Source organism: Solea solea, chromosome 14, assembly GCF_958295425.1.
Source record: "Solea solea chromosome 14, fSolSol10.1, whole genome shotgun sequence".
In the NCBI taxonomy this organism is placed as follows: Eukaryota; Metazoa; Chordata; class Actinopteri; order Pleuronectiformes; family Soleidae; genus Solea; species Solea solea.
In genome coordinates this window covers 1,530,168-1,550,986 of record NC_081147.1, presented here as the reverse complement: position 1 = coordinate 1,550,986, position 20,819 = coordinate 1,530,168, and the positions used below count along the sequence as shown (strand labels likewise).

The following is a 20,819-nucleotide window of genomic DNA, read 5'->3' as shown; positions in this document are numbered from 1 at the left end:
GAAAAGTCTGTGAAAAATCAGTGAGATGAAGACATGAACATGGTCTTAAAACATCGTAGTGGATTTTTTTAAATGACTAAATGTTAATACTTGTGATTTATGATGTTAAAACAATGTTTTTTTGAAGGTTGTAATATTTAGCCATTATTTTTTTAATGAAATATTTAAGAACACAGAGGTGGTGCGTTCAGGGACTCCATTTCTCTGAGTTTGTTTGTTGTGTGACTTCCACTGACTCGTGGTTTAGATATTATAGGTAAAGTATTACACGTGTGACTATCAGCAGCTGCTCCTGTCCCTGACCTCAGAGGTGAGCTAACGGTTGTTATCGTGATTGGACAAATGTCCCCCACGGCATGTTTTTGTCCGGAATTTTCCATCACCGCCCAGGCCTGACGGACACTCTTATCTTTTCTTATATGAAATGAGCACATGACTTTTTTCCTAGCAACTCCCAAATGATTCATATTATTAATATTACTCCTGCGAACCGTTCGACTGATTATGCACATTTAAAAAAGCGTGAAACCTTCTGGATGTGGCTGCTTTGTTTGGTTGGTTTGGTGTGGTTTTCGATCACTATAGTGCCACGTCCTTGTGGGCGGGGTTTGATGACACACTGTGACATAACATTCATTTAATTAGTCTTTATTTGTCTTGAATGGCATAGTTAGAAAAATGTAAAATACACGTTAACCAATCGAAACACATATGGAGATATATAGGTAATAATTAATGCTTTATTTACATGGGGCGCTATTAAAGCATCTTTTTACAGGTGCAAAACAGCAAAAATAGAAAAGTATACAGCTTGAAATGCAAGACCCTGTACCACTCTGCCGATATTTTATGTATTATTAAACAAATATCAACATTTTTAAAGAGAATTATTATTATTATTGGCCAAATATGGTCATATAAACGTAATACAGTGTGTTTTTATTTAATTGCATATTTTATTTTGGGAAAAAAATAAGTATTTATTGCTGAAAATTATTTTCATAACAACATCATTTGGTTTTCCTTACACAAATCTGCAGTTTTTTCACACCTGGTGTACGTGCGGGGGAAAGAGGACGGACAGTGGGCTTGTAATTGGAGGGTCACAGGTTCAAATCCTGGGTGTATAAATAAATGAGTGTGTGTGTGTGTGTGTGTGTCGTTCCCTCATGGCTCATTTCCATATATCACCACGTGTCTCTGTTGGCTGTCGCTCTTCACCAGGCCTCGCCCCCGCAGGGTGACGCTGCGCTCTGATTGGCTGCCGCGGTGTCAACCTGCTGCTGCAGCTTCTTCTTCTTATCTGAACTCACACTCGTTACAATCTCCTGTTGTTCTCTCTCTCTCCTCCCGCTGCACGAGCTCCTTCATCTTTGAATTGTTTTGTTTCCCCACGAGAGCATTTTGTTTATTTATTATTATTTTAATTTTGTGTCCCTGGATGTTTTGGTGCAGAGGCTGAAGTTTGAATCCTGAGATTTGAAGATGGATGATTTCATCGCGGGATGGATCGGCGGTGAGTGAGTTTCTGTCCGCAAAGAGGGGGAGACAGTGGGGGAGGCAGAGGGGGACGGTGGGGGGTGGATTGGAGATTTGGGTTAAAAAACACTAAAAGGAAACAGATAGAGCAGATAAAGTTGCTGCTGTATTTGCCGTGAAACCGTGAAACGACGCAAAGTAAACAAACACATGAATAAATAAATAAATAATAATAAATAAATAAAAAACCCACGTGTTTCATGTGTTCACTCTCATGTGTTCATGTTTGTCAGTCACTGCACGGACTGTTGATGTGGCAGATTAAAAAAAAACAAAACAAAAAAAAAGAGATGCATGCAGTAACAAGGACCTGCCACCTGCGCCTTTAAAAACCAACAACAAAAAGGAGAATTGACATTTTACAAGAGGAAGAATGGAACAAATATTCAGTTAGACAAATAAAAAACACAGAAAACAACAAGAAATAAATCAACTGAAGGTGAACGAGTGCAATATAAATGAACGTGTGACTCCAGAGTTCATGAAAATGACATGATGAAGAAAAATAGTTGTCAAAAATGAACAGAAACAGGCAGAACATTTTAAAAAAGTGATGAAATTTTGAAGAACGGACAAGAAAAGTCACTAAATTGCATCATTTTATATCAAAATAGTAACAAATTCTGAAAATATTTGACAAAAAATCAACAGGGCGAGACAGAAAATGATGAGAATATTGAAAAACTGTCAAATATGAGAACATATGGAGGTAAAATAGTGTATGGACAATGATTTCTTCTTTTTTTGCATATTTTATTTTGAATAAAATACAATGTATACATAGTTATACATGCAAATATGTGTATATACAAGAAAATAAGAACATAAGACGTGAAAGAGTTAAAGTTTTAGTTTGACTCTGCAGGAAACTGTTTTTCTCTTTTTCCTGATTTATTCTTTTCTTTCTTTTCTTCTGTGTGTGTGTGTGTGCAGGAGCGTCCAGTGTGGTTGTCGGTCATCCTCTCGACACAGTCAAGGTTTGTCAAAGCTGTTTTTATGTCTAAAAACCTGGATTTCATTAAAGTCTCATTACCCTTTTATCTCTTCCTGTTTCTGAGATTTATTTTAATGTGAGGTCTCTTATAAAAAGGAACAGTTAAAGCACATTTCTTCTGCTCGTTGTCATGGAAACATGCTTGTTTCTGGCAAACTCATGAACAGAGACATGAAACAGAGACATGAAAACAGCGGTAAAGCGAGTCGCCCACTAAACAGAAGGTCGGTGGTTCGATTCCACCGTCCAAGGCGAATGAAACGCACACATTTAGACATAAAATTCATTATATATATGTGTGAAAAGTGGAGACATCAGTGAATCTGTGCGTTTTAATCAATATTTCTATACATTTCTTATATTTCCTGGTTTAATAGACGTTAATAACAATGTTAGGGGACGAATACAAGGTTCATCTTATCTTATTGTGACAATATTGGAAATTCGCTCATTTACGTAGGGTGCAAAATGTTGGCAAAAATGGACGCCACGATTCCAAAATGACCGACTTCCTGTTGAGTTGAGGCCATGGTTACGGTCGACTTTTTTGTTCGTCTTGGTCTATAACGTCTTACCACCAAATTTCAGGAAATTCGGCGGAAAAACTTTTCACCTTTTCACCAAAAACTTTACCTGCGGGAACTATTTCAGGTTTTTCTTCAGTCCTTTTTGCAGAATTTGGTGGAACAGATGGAAAATAGAGAGGAGTCATAAAATACCAGCAGATATCTGGTCCTCATCAAGGGGAAAAAAACAAAACAATTTCACTATAAATCACAAGGGAGAGTCTTTAAAGTTTAAGAGAAAAGTCGAGTTTAAGAACAATCTAAAAGTCCTTTATCTTCTATGACATTCGAATCTTTAACATGTTTTTTTTGTAATTTTTGTGAATTTCCGTCACTGCTCTTCTAAATTTTGACTGTTTCTCTGGTTCCAGACGCGACTCCAGGCAGGAAACGGTTATAAGAACACGCTCCACTGCATCCTCACCATCTACAGGAAGGAAACGGTAAAGAAAGGATGAAAGATGGCCGGAGCTGCTGGTCTACTGCTGCCTCGTGTGGTCACTTTGTGTCACTCGGGTCAATCTGAACAAAGGATTTCAAAAGTCGAATTTATTAAACGACACATTTGAGCTTAGTGATGGAGGCAGCAGTGGATCAACAACTCCTGTGTGCTGTGATGTTAAATCACTGATTTTCTCTATGGGGTTTGGTGTGGGAGAGATTACGGTCTACAAATAGAAATGGTTTCCACACAGAAAAAGAATCTAAATATTTGGCGGCAGCTGCTGCTGCTCACTCATCACGCTGGACTTTCTGGCTCAGATGAACAAATCCCAAAAGTATTTTTTATTTCTCTCTTTTCTTTTCTTTTCCTTTTTAACCTCATTTTTTTCAAATCTGTAATTTTCTGTATGTGTGTGTGTTGTTTTTCAGGTCATGGGTTTTTTTAAGGGCATGTCTTTCCCGCTGGCGAGCGTCACCGTCTACAACTCTGCCGTGTTCGGCTTCTTCAGCAACACGCAGAGACTCATAAGCAAGTATCGCCATGGCGACGGGAGGCATCCCTGCGACATGCTGGACCTGACCGTGGCCAGCATGTTGACCGGACTCATGTCGGTGAGCCTCGGCGCCCCTGTGGACCTGGTCAAGATCCGACTGCAGATGCAGACGCAGGCCGTGCTCGCAGGTAATGAACACTGTGTGTTTGTTTTTAAAGGAAAAGAGGCGTGGCCAATTATTGGGCAGGAACCTTGAAGTACTTGGCCAAAAGTCAAGGTCAATGTTCCCTCAGAAAGTGTTAAGTTTACATTATTTATACAGTACCAAGTTTCAGACAGAGTTTTCCAACTGGATATTCAGTTTGTGGAAAGCTCGCTCTCCCACACCAAACCCCATAGAGAAAATCAGCGATTTTAGCTTGTGGGGACACAGGAGCTGCTGGTCTACTGCTGCCTCGTGTGGTCACTTTGTGTCACTGAGGTCAATCTGGACAAAGGATTTCAAAAGCCGAATTTTACAAAATAAGACATTTGAACTTAGTGATGGAGACAGCAGTGGATCAACAACTCCTGTGTGCTGTGGTGTTAAAATCACTGATTTTCTCTATGGGGTTTGGTGTGGGAGAGGGAACGTTGTACGGTGTCCATGTGAACGTCAATATTAACTGATTAGATTTTAGTGGCCAAAAGGAAAAGGCATTGTTCCCTCAAACATACAAACATTTTGCTTTGTAAATGCAATATTTTAACAACTTCACGGATTGGCACAAATGTTCACTTGGACTCAGTTGTTCCCTGATAAGATTTGGGTCAGATTTTATTGCCCTTTGACCTTCAATATCTCACAAAATCCTCCAGGGAATCATTTCAAATTTGGTACAAATGATTAACCAATTTGAAATCTGTGGATATGTGAACATATCTCTGTTACGCTTTTCAGATTTAGCCCAAACGTTCACTTGGACATGAACTGATTAACACATTTTGGTGATGAATAGTCAAGTTCACTGTAAAAAAATATATCAACTTGAGGGAATTCTTTCAACAAACATTAATTTGGACTCAAAGATGAACTGATTAGAATTAGGTGGTCATTCAGGGATACAAGAAATTAGATTTTCTTGTCACCAAAAGTTTTTTTTTTGAAAATCTTAAGGGAATCCCTTCAAATTTTGTAAACGTTCACTTGAACTCAGTTGTAAAACCGATAAGATTTTGGTCGTCAAAGTTTGCATTTTGTCTGCAGTGTTTCACAATATCGTTCAGGGAATTTTTCAAAATTTGGTAGAAACGTTCACTTGGACTCGATCATTAACTATTTAAATTTGGTGGTCATAATCACAATTCCTATCAAATTTGGAAAAGAAGTCAGTCAGAGTAGACGATTACCTAAAAAAAATTTAATAACTTCATAAAAATACTTCACTTGGACTCAAAAGACGAACAGATTGGATTTTTGTGGTCAAGGTGAAACTGAAAGTCTCTGAAGTTAATGTTTGAAGTTTTCTTTAATGGAGTAACGAGGAAAGAGTCCACATCACGTGGTGTAAACAGCCTCCGCCCTTGTTTACACAAAGATCGTCAGAGTATATGATTGAAGGAAGGTTGGGTTTATGAAGAAACTGTGTCGTAAGCTCATAAAAAGTGAGGTCAATGAGTTAAAGAAGAGGACACTGCACGTGAAACACTTATCTCTTTATTTGTTTATGGTGTGTTTGGCACTTGCACGCCTCACCCCGCCTAACCCCGCCTCACCCTGCTCTCTCTGAAGTATCATATATGTGTTTAATGGAGTTGAGTAATTCACACAATCAGATTTTAAATAAAAAATGTTAAAAACATTTTCCTCTGATCCATGTTTCAGAGAACTTGAGTCTCGCTGGCAGCATGTCAAATGGCACCAACATCCCTCTGGGCTCCGTCAACATGCCCAACCAGAAACTGTACCGCGGGCCCATCCACTGCATCAGCAGCATCCTGCAGACCGAGGGCCTCCCGGGCCTGTACAGAGGAGCCGGGGCCATGATCCTGAGGGACGTTCCAGGATACACACTCTACTTCATCCCCTACGCCATGATCTGTAACCTGCTGACGCCGGACCCCTCGTCCACTCCTCACCCGTGTTCTATCTGGCTCGCTGGAGGACTGGCAGGTAAATGTGGCTGAAACTACTCAGAACTTCACTCTGTTTCTACAACTAACGTTTCAGTTATATAAGATTTTCTAGTTTAATTAGCACAGGTTTGTTTGAACTAAACTAAAAATGGAATTGCTGTAAAATATACTATGACTTTTTTTGAATGATTTTGCACAACATACTATACTATGACTTTTTGAGCGATTTTGGACGACATACTATACTATGACATTTCTAAGTGATTTTGGACGACTTACTATACTATGACATTTTTGAGGGATTTTGGACGACATACTATACTATGACATTTCTAAGTGATTTTGGACGACTTACTATACTATGACATTTTTGAGGGATTTTGGACGACATACTATACTATGACATTTCGGTGTCATTTTGGACGACATACTATATACTATGAAATTTTTGAGCGATTTTGGACGACATACTATACTATGACATTTCGGTGTCATTTTGGACGACATACTAAACTATGACATTTTAGAGGGATTTTTCACGACATACTTTACTATGACATTTCGGTGTCATTTTGGACGACATACTATACTATGACATTTTAGAGGGATTTTTCACGACATACTTTACTATGACATTTCGGTGTCATTTTGGACGACATACTATACTATGACATTTTAGAGGGATTTTTCACGACATTCTATACTATGACATTTCGGTGTCATTTTGGACGACAAACTTTACTATGACATTTTAGAGGGATTTTTCACGACATTCTATACTATGACATTTCGGTGTCATTTTGGACGACAAACTTTACTATGACATTTCGGTGTCATTTTGGACGACATACTATACTATGACATTTTTGAGCGATTTTAGACGACATACTATACTATGGCTTTTTTGAGCGATTTTGGACGACATACTATACTATGACATTTTTGAGCGATTTTAGACGACATACTATACTATGCCTTTTTTGAGCGATTTTGGACGACATACTATACTATGACATTTTTGAGCGATTTTAGACGACATACTATACTATGACTTTTTTGAGCGATTTTGGACGAAACACTATACTATGACATTTTGAGGGATTTTTCACGACATACTATACTATGACATTTCGGTGTCATTTTGGACGACATACTATACTATAACATTTTTGAGGGATTTTTCACGACATACTATACTATGACATTTTTGAGTGATTTTGGACGACATACTATACTATGACATTTTTTTTTTTTTTTTTTTGTAGATCTTTTTATTAAGGACAAGTTACATAAAGACAGTTAAATAAAAGGACAAAGCTTTTGGGTTTTTTGCAGAACACATATGCAAACAAACAGATACACAAATGCCCACCCTACGACATTTTTGAGGGATTTTTCACGACATACTATACTATGACATTTCGGTGTCATTTTGGACGACATACTATACTATGACATTTTTGAGCCATTTTGGACGACATACTATACTATGACATTTTTGAGGGATTTTTCACAACATACTTTACTATGCCATTTCGGTGTCATTTTGGACGACATACTATACTATGACATTTCGGTGTCATTTTGGACGACATACTATACTATGACATTTTTGAGCCATTTTGGACGACATACTATACTATGACATTTTTGAGTGATTTTGGACGACATACTATATTATGACATTTTTGAGGGATTTTTCACGACATACTATATCAGTGGTCACCAACGTGGTGCCCGCGGGCATTTGGTAGCCCGCGAGCAGCCAGCGAGGTGCCCGTGGGCTCATTTCACTTCACCTCACTTGCATGTATCCAAATGATCACTGAGTAAAATGTCCTGATATTGTTTATAAAAACTGTGATAATCATTAGGAGTAAGCACTGGATTTAATGTGTATGCAATTAAATGCATAATATTCATCATTTAAATGGTAAATTGCATAAAATGTTAATATGGTAGCCCTCCATATTATTCTCTACCCTTCAGGTAGCTCTCGGTCTCAAAAAGGTTGGTGACCCCTGTACTATATTATGACATTTTTGAGGGATTTTGGACGACATACTATACTATGACATTTCTGTGTCATTTTGGACGACATACTATACTATGACATTTCTGGGTCATTTTGGACGACATACTATACTATGATATTTTGAGCTATTTTGGACGACATACTATACTATGACATTTCGGTGTCATTTTGGACGACATACTTTACTATGACATTTCGGTGTCATTTTGGACGACATACTATACTATGACATTTTTGAGCGATTTTGGACGACATACTATACTATGACATTTCGGTGTCATTTTGGACGACATACTATACTATGACATTTCTGTGTCATTTTGGACGACATACTATACTATGACATTTTTGAGCCATTTTGGACGACATACTATACTATGACATTTTTGAGTGATTTTGGACGACATACTATATTATGACATTTTTGACGGATTTTTCACGACATACTATATTATGACATTTTTGAGGGATTTTTCACGACATACTATACTATGCCATTTCGGTGTCATTTTGGACGGCATACTATACTATGACATTTCTGTGTCATTTTGGACGACATACTATACTATGACATTTCTGTGTCATTTTGGACGACATACTATACTATGATATTTTTGAGCTATTTTGGACGACATACTATACTATGACATTTCGGTGTCATTTTGGACGACATACTTTACTATGACATTTCGGTGTCATTTTGGACGACATACTATACTATGACATTTTTGAGCGATTTTGGACGACATACTATACTATGACATTTCGGTGTCATTTTGGACGACATACTATACTATGACATTTTGGTGTCATTTTGGACGACATACTATACTATGACATTTTTGAGCTATTTTGGACGACATACTATACTATGACATTTTGGTGTCATTTTGGACGACATACTATATTATGACTTTTTTTGAGCGATTTTGGACGACATACTATACTATGACATTTTTGAGTGATTTTGGACAACATACTATAGTAAAACATTTTGGTGTCATTTTGGACGACATACTATACTATGACATTTTTGAGCTATTTTGGACGACATACTATACTATGACATTTCGGTGTCATTTTGGACGACATACTATACTATGACTTTTTTGAGCGATTTTGGACGACATACTATACTATAACTTTTTTGAGCGATTTTGGACGACATACTATATACTATGACATTTCGGTGTCATTTTGGACGACATACTATACTATGACTTTTTTGAGCGATTTTGGACGACATACTATACTATGACATCTTTGAGCGATTTTGGACGACATACTATACTATGACATTTTTGAGCGATTTTGGACGACAAACTATACTATGACATTTTTGAGCAATTTTGGACTACATACAATACTGTGACATTTTTGAGCGATTTTGGACGACATACTATACTACTACATTTTTGAGTGATTTTGGACAACATACTATACTATGACATTTCGGTGTCATTTTGGACGACATACTATACTATGACATTTTTGAGCTATTTTGGACGACATACTATACTATGACATTTCGGTGTCATTTTGGACGACATACTATACTATGACTTTTTTGAGCGATTTTGGACGACATACTATACTATGACATTTTTGAGCGATTTTGGACGAAATACTATACTATGACATTTCGATGTAATTTTGGACGACATACTATACTATGACTTTTTTGAGCGATTTTGTACGACATACTATACTATGACATTTCGGTGTCATTTTGGACGACATACTAGACTATGACTTTTTTGAGCGATTTTGGACGACATACTATACTATGACTTTTTTGAGCGATTTTGGACGACATACTATACTATGACATCTTTGAGCGATTTTGGACGACATACTATACTACTAAATTTTTGAGCGATTTTGGACGACATACTATACTATGACATTTCGGTTTTCATTTTGGACGACATACTATACTATGACATTTTTGAGCGATTTTGGACAACATACTATACTATAACATTTTTGAGTGATTTTGGACAACATACTATACTATGACATTTCGGTGTCATTTTGGACGACATACTATACTATGATATTTTTGAGTGATTTTGGACGACATACTATAATATGACTTTTTCAAGCGATTTTGGACGACATACTATACTATGACTTTTTTGAGCGATTTTGGACGACATGCTAAACTATGACATTTCGGTGTCATTTTGGACGACATACTATACTATGATATTTTTGAGTGATTTTGGACGACATACTATAATATGACTTTTTGGAGCGATTTTGGACGACATACTATACTGTGACTTTTTTGAGCGATTTTGGACGACATACTATACTATGACTTTTTTGAGCGATTTTGGACGACATACTATACTATGACATTTTGGTGTCATTTTGGACGACATACTTTACTATGACATTTCGGTGTCATTTTGGACGACATACTATACTATGACATTTTTGAGCGATTTTGGACGACATACTATACTATGACATTTCGGTGTCATTTTGGACGACATACTATACTATGACATTTCTGTGTCATTTTGGACGACATACTATACTATGACATTTTTGAGCCATTTTGGACGACATACTATACTATGACATTTTTGAGTGATTTTGGACGACATACTATATTATGACATTTTTGACGGATTTTTCACGACATACTATATTATGACATTTTTGAGGGATTTTTCACGACATACTATACTATGCCATTTCGGTGTCATTTTGGACGGCATACTATACTATGACATTTCTGTGTCATTTTGGACGACATACTATACTATGACATTTCTGTGTCATTTTGGACGACATACTATACTATGATATTTTTGAGCTATTTTGGACGACATACTATACTATGACATTTCGGTGTCATTTTGGACGACATACTTTACTATGACATTTCGGTGTCATTTTGGACGACATACTATACTATGACATTTTTGAGCGATTTTGGACGACATACTATACTATGACATTTCGGTGTCATTTTGGACGACATACTATACTATGACATTTTGGTGTCATTTTGGACGACATACTATACTATGACATTTTTGAGCTATTTTGGACGACATACTATACTATGACATTTTGGTGTCATTTTGGACGACATACTATATTATGACTTTTTTTGAGCGATTTTGGACGACATACTATACTATGACATTTTTGAGTGATTTTGGACAACATACTATAGTAAAACATTTTGGTGTCATTTTGGACGACATACTATACTATGACATTTTTGAGCTATTTTGGACGACATACTATACTATGACATTTCGGTGTCATTTTGGACGACATACTATACTATGACTTTTTTGAGCGATTTTGGACGACATACTATACTATAACTTTTTTGAGCGATTTTGGACGACATACTATACTATGACATTTTTGAGCGATTTTGGACGACAAACTATACTATGACATTTTTGAGCAATTTTGGACGACATACAATACTGTGACATTTTTGAGCGATTTTGGAGGACATACTATACTACTACATTTTTGAGTGATTTTGGACAACATACTATACTATGACATTTCGGTGTCATTTTGGACGACATACTATACTATGACATTTTTGAGCTATTTTGGACGACATACTATACTATGACATTTCGGTGTCATTTTGGACGACATACTATACTATGACTTTTTTGAGCGATTTTGGACGAAATACTATACTATGACATTTTTGAGCGATTTTGGACGACATACTATACTATGACATTTCGATGTAATTTTGGACGACATACTATACTATGACTTTTTTGAGCGATTTTGGACGACATACTATACTATAACTTTTTTGAGCGATTTTGGACGACATACTATATACTATGACATTTCGGTGTCATTTTGGACGACATACTATACTATGACTTTTTTGAGCGATTTTGGACGACATACTATACTATGAAATCTTTGAGCGATTTTGGACGACATACTATACTATGACATTTTTGAGCGATTTTGGACGACAAACTATACTATGACATTTTTGAGCAATTTTGGACGACATACAATACTGTGACATTTTTGAGCGATTTTGGACGACATACTATACTACTACATTTTTGAGTGATTTTGGACAACATACTATACTATGACATTTCGGTGTCATTTTGGACGACATACTATACTATGACTTTTTTGAGCGATTTTGGACGACATACTATACTATGACATTTTTGAGCGATTTTGGACGACATACTATACTATGACATTTCGATGTAATTTTGGACGACATACTATACTATGACTTTTTTGAGCGATTTTGTACGACATACTATACTATGACATTTCGGTGTCATTTTGGACGACATACTAGACTATGACTTTTTTGAGCGATTTTGGACGACATACTATACTATGACATCTTTGAGCGATTTTGGACGACATACTATACTACTAAATTTTTGAGCAATTTTGGACGACATACTATACTATGACATTTTTGAGCGATTTTGGACAACATACTATACTATAACATTTTTGAGGGATTTTGGACAACATACTATACTATGACATTTCGGTGTCATTTTGGACGACATACTATACTATGATATTTTTGAGTGATTTTGGACGACATACTATAATATGACTTTTTCAAGCGATTTTGGACGACATACTATACTATGACTTTTTTGAGCGATTTTGGACGACATGCTAAACTATGACATTTCGGTGTCATTTTGGACGACATACTATACTATGATATTTTTGAGTGATTTTGGACGACATACTATAATATGACTTTTTGGAGCGATTTTGGACGACGTACTATACTGTGACTTTTTTGAGCGATTTTGGACGACATACTTTACTATGACTTTTTTGAGCGATTTTGGACGACATACTATACTATGACATTTTGGTGTCATTTTGGACGACATACTATACTATGACATTTTTGAGCCATTTTGGACGACATACTATACTATGACATTTTTGAGTGATTTTGGACGACATACTATATTATGACATTTTTGACGGATTTTTCACGACATACTATATTATGACATTTTTGAGGGATTTTTCACGACATACTATACTATGCCATTTCGGTGTCATTTTGGACGGCATACTATACTATGACATTTCTGTGTCATTTTGGACGACATACTATACTATGACATTTCTGTGTCATTTTGGACGACATACTATACTATGATATTTTTGAGCTATTTTGGACGACATACTATACTATGACATTTCGGTGTCATTTTGGACGACATACTTTACTATGACATTTCGGTGTCATTTTGGACGACATACTATACTATGACATTTTTGAGCGATTTTGGACGACATACTATACTATGACATTTCGGTGTCATTTTGGACGACATACTATACTATGACATTTTGGTGTCATTTTGGACGACATACTATACTATGACATTTTTGAGCTATTTTGGACGACATACTATACTATGACATTTTGGTGTCATTTTGGACGACATACTATATTATGACTTTTTTTGAGCGATTTTGGACGACATACTATACTATGACATTTTTGAGTGATTTTGGACAACATACTATAGTAAAACATTTTGGTGTCATTTTGGACGACATACTATACTATGACATTTTTGAGCTATTTTGGACGACATACTATACTATGACATTTCGGTGTCATTTTGGACGACATACTATACTATGACTTTTTTGAGCGATTTTGGACGACATACTATACTATAACTTTTTTGAGCGATTTTGGACGACATACTATATACTATGACATTTCGGTGTCATTTTGGACGACATACTATACTATGACTTTTTTGAGCGATTTTGGACGACATACTATACTATGACATCTTTGAGCGATTTTGGACGACATACTATACTATGACATTTTTGAGCGATTTTGGACGACAAACTATACTATGACATTTTTGAGCAATTTTGGACGACATACAATACTGTGACATTTTTGAGCGATTTTGGACGACATACTATACTACTACATTTTTGAGTGATTTTGGACAACATACTATACTATGACATTTCGGTGTCATTTTGGACGACATACTATACTATGACATTTTTGAGCTATTTTGGACGACATACTATACTATGACATTTCGGTGTCATTTTGGACGACATACTATACTATGACTTTTTTGAGCGATTTTGGACGAAATACTATATTATGACATTTTTGAGCGATTTTGGACGACATACTATACTATGACATTTCGATGTAATTTTGGACGACATACTATACTATGACTTTTTTGAGCGATTTTGTACGACATACTATACTATGACATTTCGGTGTCATTTTGGACGACATACTATACTATGACTTTTTTGAGCGATTTTGGACGACATACTATACTATGACTTTTTTGAGCGATTTTGGACAACATACTATACTATGACATTTCGGTGCGATTTTGGACGACATACTATACTATGACTTTTTTGAGCGATTTTGGACGACATACTATACTATGACATCTTTGAGCGATTTTGGACGACATACTATACTACTAAATTTTTGAGCGATTTTGGACGACATACTATACTATGACATTTCGGTTTTCATTTTGGACGACATACTATACTATGACATTTTTGAGCGATTTTGGACAACATACTATACTATAACATTTTTGAGTGATTTTGGACAACATACTATACTATGACATTTCGGTGTCATTTTGGACGACATACTATACTATGATATTTTTGAGTGATTTTGGACGACATACTATAATATGACTTTTTCAAGCGATTTTGGACGACATACTATACTATGACTTTTTTGAGCGATTTTGGACGACATGCTAAACTATGACATTTCGGTGTCATTTTGGACGACATACTATACTATGATATTTTTGAGTGATTTTGGACGACATACTATAATATGACTTTTTGGAGCGATTTTGGACGACATACTATACTGTGACTTTTTTGAGCGATTTTGAACGACATACTATACTATGACATTTCGGTGTCATTTTGGACGATATACTATGCTATGACTTTTTTGAGCGATTTTGGACAACATACTTTACTATGACTTTTTTGAACGATTTTGGAAGACATACTATACTATGACTTTTTTGAGCGATTTTGGACTACATACTATAGTATGACTTTTTGAGCAATTTTGGACGACATACTATACTATGACTTTTTTGAGCAATTTTGGACTACATACTATAGTATGACTTTTTGAGCAATTTTGGACGACATACTATACTATGACTTTTTTGAGCGATTTTGGATGACATACTATACCATATCATAACATTTTCTTTGAGATGTCTCACGTTTATAAAAACAGTCAAAAATAAATATAAAACAAAGGTAAAACAGCACAGCAACAGCAGCAAAAACAAGTTTATTAAATGTAAAGTTCATTTGTTCATTTTATTAAAACAAGTTTCTATACTTTTGATGTTTTTGGACAAACACATAAAACAGAGAGTCGTCTGCATGTCACAGGTTTCAAATGTTGTGTTTTTAAAAGAGATAAAGACAAAAAACATGTGAATGTGTGTGTCATTTTTTAACTGCTACAACCTTCCTGTTTTCATTGATGCTGTAAAAAAACCTTTGCCCTATAACTGAGTGACATAAATACACGTGAACTTATCTGACCCTCATGAGGACTGAGTTAGATTGAAGGACTATATTTCCTCTGGACTGAACCACTGTGTTCACCTGGGGGGAGGGTGGGTTGAGTAGGGTGTGTAAACTTATAGCCAACCACATGTTCCAGAGCCTGAGTGAATGAAATCAGTCTGTGTTTGGGTAAACATTTTCACTGCTGTTTCGACATATCCAGTAACATAATCCATAATCAAACAGTTAATTTACATATAAAATTTGTACCAATGTGACTCCAAAAGTCAAACATATGTTAACTCGTGTGTCAAATGCTGGATTGTTATTGGCCAGTGAAGTTACAGCAGCCAGTATTTTTCCACTCGGCCATGTGAGCAAATGAATAATGTTTACAAGGCGCATGTGAGTGAATGCACCATTAGTTTTAATGGCTTAGTTTTGGCTTATGGGACAGCAACACATCATAAAACAAAAAAAATGGAAATTTTCACTCTCCTCCTCTTCCTCAGGCTCCATTTCCTGGGTCACGGCAACGCCGGCTGATGTGGTGAAGAGTCGACTGCAGGCCGACGCTCAGCTTCAGAGGAAATACAAGGGAATCTTGCACTGTATCATCGACAGTTACAGGACAGAAGGGATGCAGGTAAGCGTCAAACCTGAGAGGGAACAACATGTTTCACCACCTAAACCTGCTTTACAGTCACGGAATAATATAAGTAAAAAAGGAACAACCTTTTATTTTATTGTTATACTTTTGTCACGAGAAACAAGCCTTTTAATTCCACGGTAACAACCATATTATTCTATGATCTTGAGAAAACACAAAAATCTCATCATACAGTAAGATGTCAAAAATGTCGCAAATATCTCATTGTATAGTAAGATGTCTAAAATGTCGCAAAAGTCTCATTATATTGCAAGATGTCAAAAATGTCGCAACAATTTCATCATATATTAAGATGTCAAAAATGTCGCAACAATTTCATCATATATTAAGATGTCAAAAATGTCACAAATATCTCATCGTACAGTAAGATGTCAAAAATGTTGCATAATATAATGTAAAAAAAAAAGAAACTATCAATTTTATTTTCTTATATTTTCGTGTCTGTGAACCTAAACCTGATCCAAAAATCTGCAGATCGCTAAATTTGCTAAAGATGTCTCATATTTGAGGTTCTTTAAGAATCACCAGCCTCAGACTGTACAAGAAAATAATAAAGTGTTAAAATGGCTTTAAATCCTGTCACAGACTGTTAAAAAGAATGGAAAGTATTTCAGAATGGTGTCCAGCAGCAGACGATCAGCTGTAGAACTGTATCTGTATCAGCTGCTGGAACAGATGTTTTATCGTTCAGTGAAATTCAAGATAAAAAACACGTTCAGCTTCCCAGAACTCAAACCTCCCCGAGGAATCCTGATACTCGGGGAGTCTATCAGGGAATCAGACCTAACGATTCAGGCGAGCCTGTTTTTAAATGGCTCATATTTCAACACGTACGGGGGGGGGGGGGGCTACATACAGATATAAGTGATAAGATATGTGATGAAGAGAGTTTAATGTCAAAGGTCATGAGGAGAGAGACGTCAATAATAACAGAGACAGCGATGTCCTGGGCGAGACTTTGACCTGCTGATCAATAACGAGTGACATTAGCGAGGACCCTGACCTAAAGTTACCCTCTGATTTTATTTATTCAGACAATGTTGTGTGAAAACAGAGAAACTTGTATCCCTTCTATTATTAATTGATAACTAAATTAATCGGCAACTCATTTTATAATCAATTAATTTTTTTATAATTATAATAACTTTTTTGATTTTTCTGCTTAAATGCTCCATAAAAACATGGTAAATCATGTTTTAACATTTTATGGACCAAAAAAATAAATAAATAAATAGTTTAAGAAAAAAGAGCCTATCCTGATTTTACTTGTTGAATAAATGTCTTACTTTATTTGACTTCAAATGTTCCTAAATTTCAAATTTGTATTTTTAATTAACTTGAAATAATCATTTAATTTGAATGTAACTTTTTCAGTTTGAATATTTCTTTAATGTTTGGAAGTACTATTTTTTTTTAAATTGATTTCAATTTCAACTTTTTAAATGTTCTTTTACAAAATACTTTTAACATCTTTTAATTTGAGTTTACGACCATTGTCACCGCCTCGTCTGGAACACTGTGTAATCTTGATTTTGAAAAGTAAAACATTATTATTATCATCATGTGTCATTAAATGTTTATTTAAAGCGGCTGTAAGGGTTGGCTAACTTCCTGTTGCGTTAGCATACTTTCCTCCATGTGTCACCTCATGTACATGCTGTGAAATTATATTATGTTTTTACAGCTTTGTTTTATGTAGTTACAACATTAATCATATACTGTGTTAATTATTTAACTTTAGATTAGTTATTTTTGGTGTATTCTACGCTAGCTGTTACTGCTGCTGCCTCTAGATTTTAAATTAGCAAATGATTGAAGTTAAGATTTAATTAAAAAACTGAAATGAAAAAAAAACATTGGCGTCATTAATTGAACTGTGTTTGTGTTTTATGTGCAGGTTTTCTTCCGGGGAGCATCTGTAAACGCCATCCGAGGATTCCCGATGAGCGCCACCATGTTCCTGACCTACGAACTCTCGCTGCAGTTCTTCAGGAGCCTGTAGGTCAACAACAGAAAACAAACAAACAAAAAAAAAACAGCTGTGTCTTTGAGACGAGAGACATCAGAAAGTTGAAGAAGTCGATGAAAACTGAGATAAAATATGAGCTATAATCACAGCTGGTTGATCCGTGATGGTTTAAGCTAACACCAGGTTGCACATTTGAATTAATGAGAAAAACGACATCAAAATCATCCATGTTTTTCTGGGTGTTTTCACCTAAACCAGGTTTTTGTCTGAGGACATTTGTTCACAGTGTGAGAGACAGTCCTGACATTAAGCAGCAAATATAAAATTTTATATTTTACATTTATTACGAGCTCACACAGATGTGTTTGTGATGATAGCTAGCTAACTGGGACAATCGTCCAAACAAGTCCATTGAAGGTTTAAACTATTAGCATAATAAAGTTAACCAAACATAACTAGTAACACATTTATTTTCTGTTATTGATATACTTTCGGCTTTACTTTACTTAATACTTTACTTTACTTAATATACTTTCTTACGTTCTGTTTTTAATTTATAAATTTCTACTCTAGTATCTAGATACTAGTAATTAACTAACTAGCTACTAGCTATCTAACTATATATTGTCAGTTGGTTACCCGGTACAATAGAGAGTAAGCAGCTAACTAACTAGCTAGTTATCAATCTATATATTATCAGTTTGCTAGCTGGTCCAATACATTGCTAGCAAGCTAGCTTGCTTGTTTCTGTGTAAACAAGTTAATTCTTTTCAGAATCGACAGGAATAAATGCTAAACTATTAGCGCATTAAGCTAACAGGAGACAAAGCTGTGGATGATTTTGGTGTCAATGTTTTCATTATTCTATCACATTTTTACATTTATTACCAAAGATCTGTGGTTACTTAAAGGGGAGTGAAGTTAAATGTTGCACAGAAAAAACTGTTGTCCCTCAGAATCACACAGTTATGTAAATGTGAAGTCTGATTGTTGAGCGAAAGATTTAAAAAATGGAAGTGAGGATGAAACTAATGTGATCGTTCAAAGTTCACATGAGTTTGAACCTGAAAACATCTCTTGACCGGCAGTGAATCCCATAATCGATATCTTTGGTCGTTTCTCAGAAAAAGGAGGGAACATTGCACTTTGACGTCAGCAACATGAGCAAAACAATTTAAGTCTGAATTTTGATTTTTAATTCACTTTAATTTTTAGGTTCTTGTTACCGTTTACAAAAACATTATAATCCAAAAATATCAGGTACTTGTTATTTGTTTTTGCCGCTTGAATCCGTGTCATGTTGACTCTTACACTGCACAAAGTCTGAATGTGCCTCACATGTTAGCATGCACTTGTATATATTGTTATATTATATTTTTGTGTTTCTTATATTAAGAAAAGTGGGTTTTATTTGTCGATTTTGACTTAAAACATGAGCTTTGTCAATCATACTTTTAAAAGAGTAGTTCAAGTGTGGCCAAATAACAAAAGGCCCAACCAATCACATCAATGTCACTTAAAGTCTATTACATTTTAGGAAAATTGGAATTCTTAAACGACTCACTCTCCCACACCAAACTCCATAGAGAAAATCGTTGATTTTAGCTCATGTAGACACAGGAGCTGCTGGTCTACTGCTGCCTCTTGTGGCCACTTTGTGTCACTGAGTTAATCTGAACAAAGAATTTCAAACCCCGAATTTAAAAAATAACATATTTGAACTTACTGATGGAGGCAGCAGTGGATGGACAACTCCTGTGTGCTGTGATGTCAAAATTGCTGTATTTCTCTATGGACTCTGGTGTGGAAGAGTTTATGGTTCACAAACTTCAGTTTCCTGGTGAAAAAGTTTCTCCCTGCAAAATAAAGTGGAGAACATAGTGTTAGGATACTGTAGACATAAGCAGGCATAGATTTTTTTTTGGGTGACCTTTAAATTTAAATCGACTGAATTTAGAAACAGGCCAGTATAACACAGGGTTACAATATTATTGCTATTTTGTGCGTATGCAGCATAAACATGGTCACAGTCACAGCTTGTGACACACACACAGAATATGTTTACTTTTCATCTGAAATGACTAAAATATTCGTTTTTAATGCAGGAAATGATTCATCTGCTCATTTTAAAATGTGAATATGTATTTACCTGCCTTACAGTTGTATTTCTTGTCATGTAAATACTTGTACATACATACATATATGTACATATATATGTATATATATACATATATATGTATATATATATACACATATATGTATATCTCTGTAATCTGCCATTCCAGAAGTGTCTTATATTGTACATAGGGCAATAAAGCTTTTTGAACACACCCCTGCTGTTGCCTCCTCTCTTCTTAGGAAACAGTGTGCCTTGTGCTGTTATCAGTTAAAAACACTGTGTGA

General features: G+C 35.5%; 1 protein-coding gene across 1 annotated transcript; it reads left to right on the top strand.

Annotated features, from left to right (window-relative positions):
- The first annotated feature begins 1,255 nt into the window (after positions 1-1,255).
- Positions 1,256-20,746, top strand: slc25a48 (solute carrier family 25 member 48). The gene is made up of 7 exons (XM_058650538.1): positions 1,256-1,516; positions 2,473-2,516; positions 3,471-3,542; positions 3,973-4,225; positions 5,902-6,189; positions 16,290-16,423; positions 18,345-20,746. Exons 1-7 carry the CDS (start codon positions 1,486-1,488, stop codon positions 18,447-18,449), a joined length of 927 nt encoding a protein of 308 aa, XP_058506521.1. The 5' UTR covers positions 1,256-1,485; the 3' UTR covers positions 18,450-20,746.
- The last annotated feature ends 73 nt before the right edge of the window (positions 20,747-20,819 follow it).

What these genes read in the sequence shown, in the direction of transcription:
- slc25a48 (XM_058650538.1), top strand. Translation starts at nt 1,486, where the DNA reads ATGGATGATTTCATCGCGGGATGGATCGGCG. An exon ending in CCATCTACAGGAAGGAAACG is followed by an intron (nt 3,543 to 3,972) that starts GTAAAGAAAGGA and finishes GTTGTTTTTCAG; the next exon opens with GTCATGGGTTTTTTTAAGGG. An exon ending in ACAGGACAGAAGGGATGCAG is followed by an intron (nt 16,424 to 18,344) that starts GTAAGCGTCAAA and finishes TTTTATGTGCAG; the next exon opens with GTTTTCTTCCGGGGAGCATC.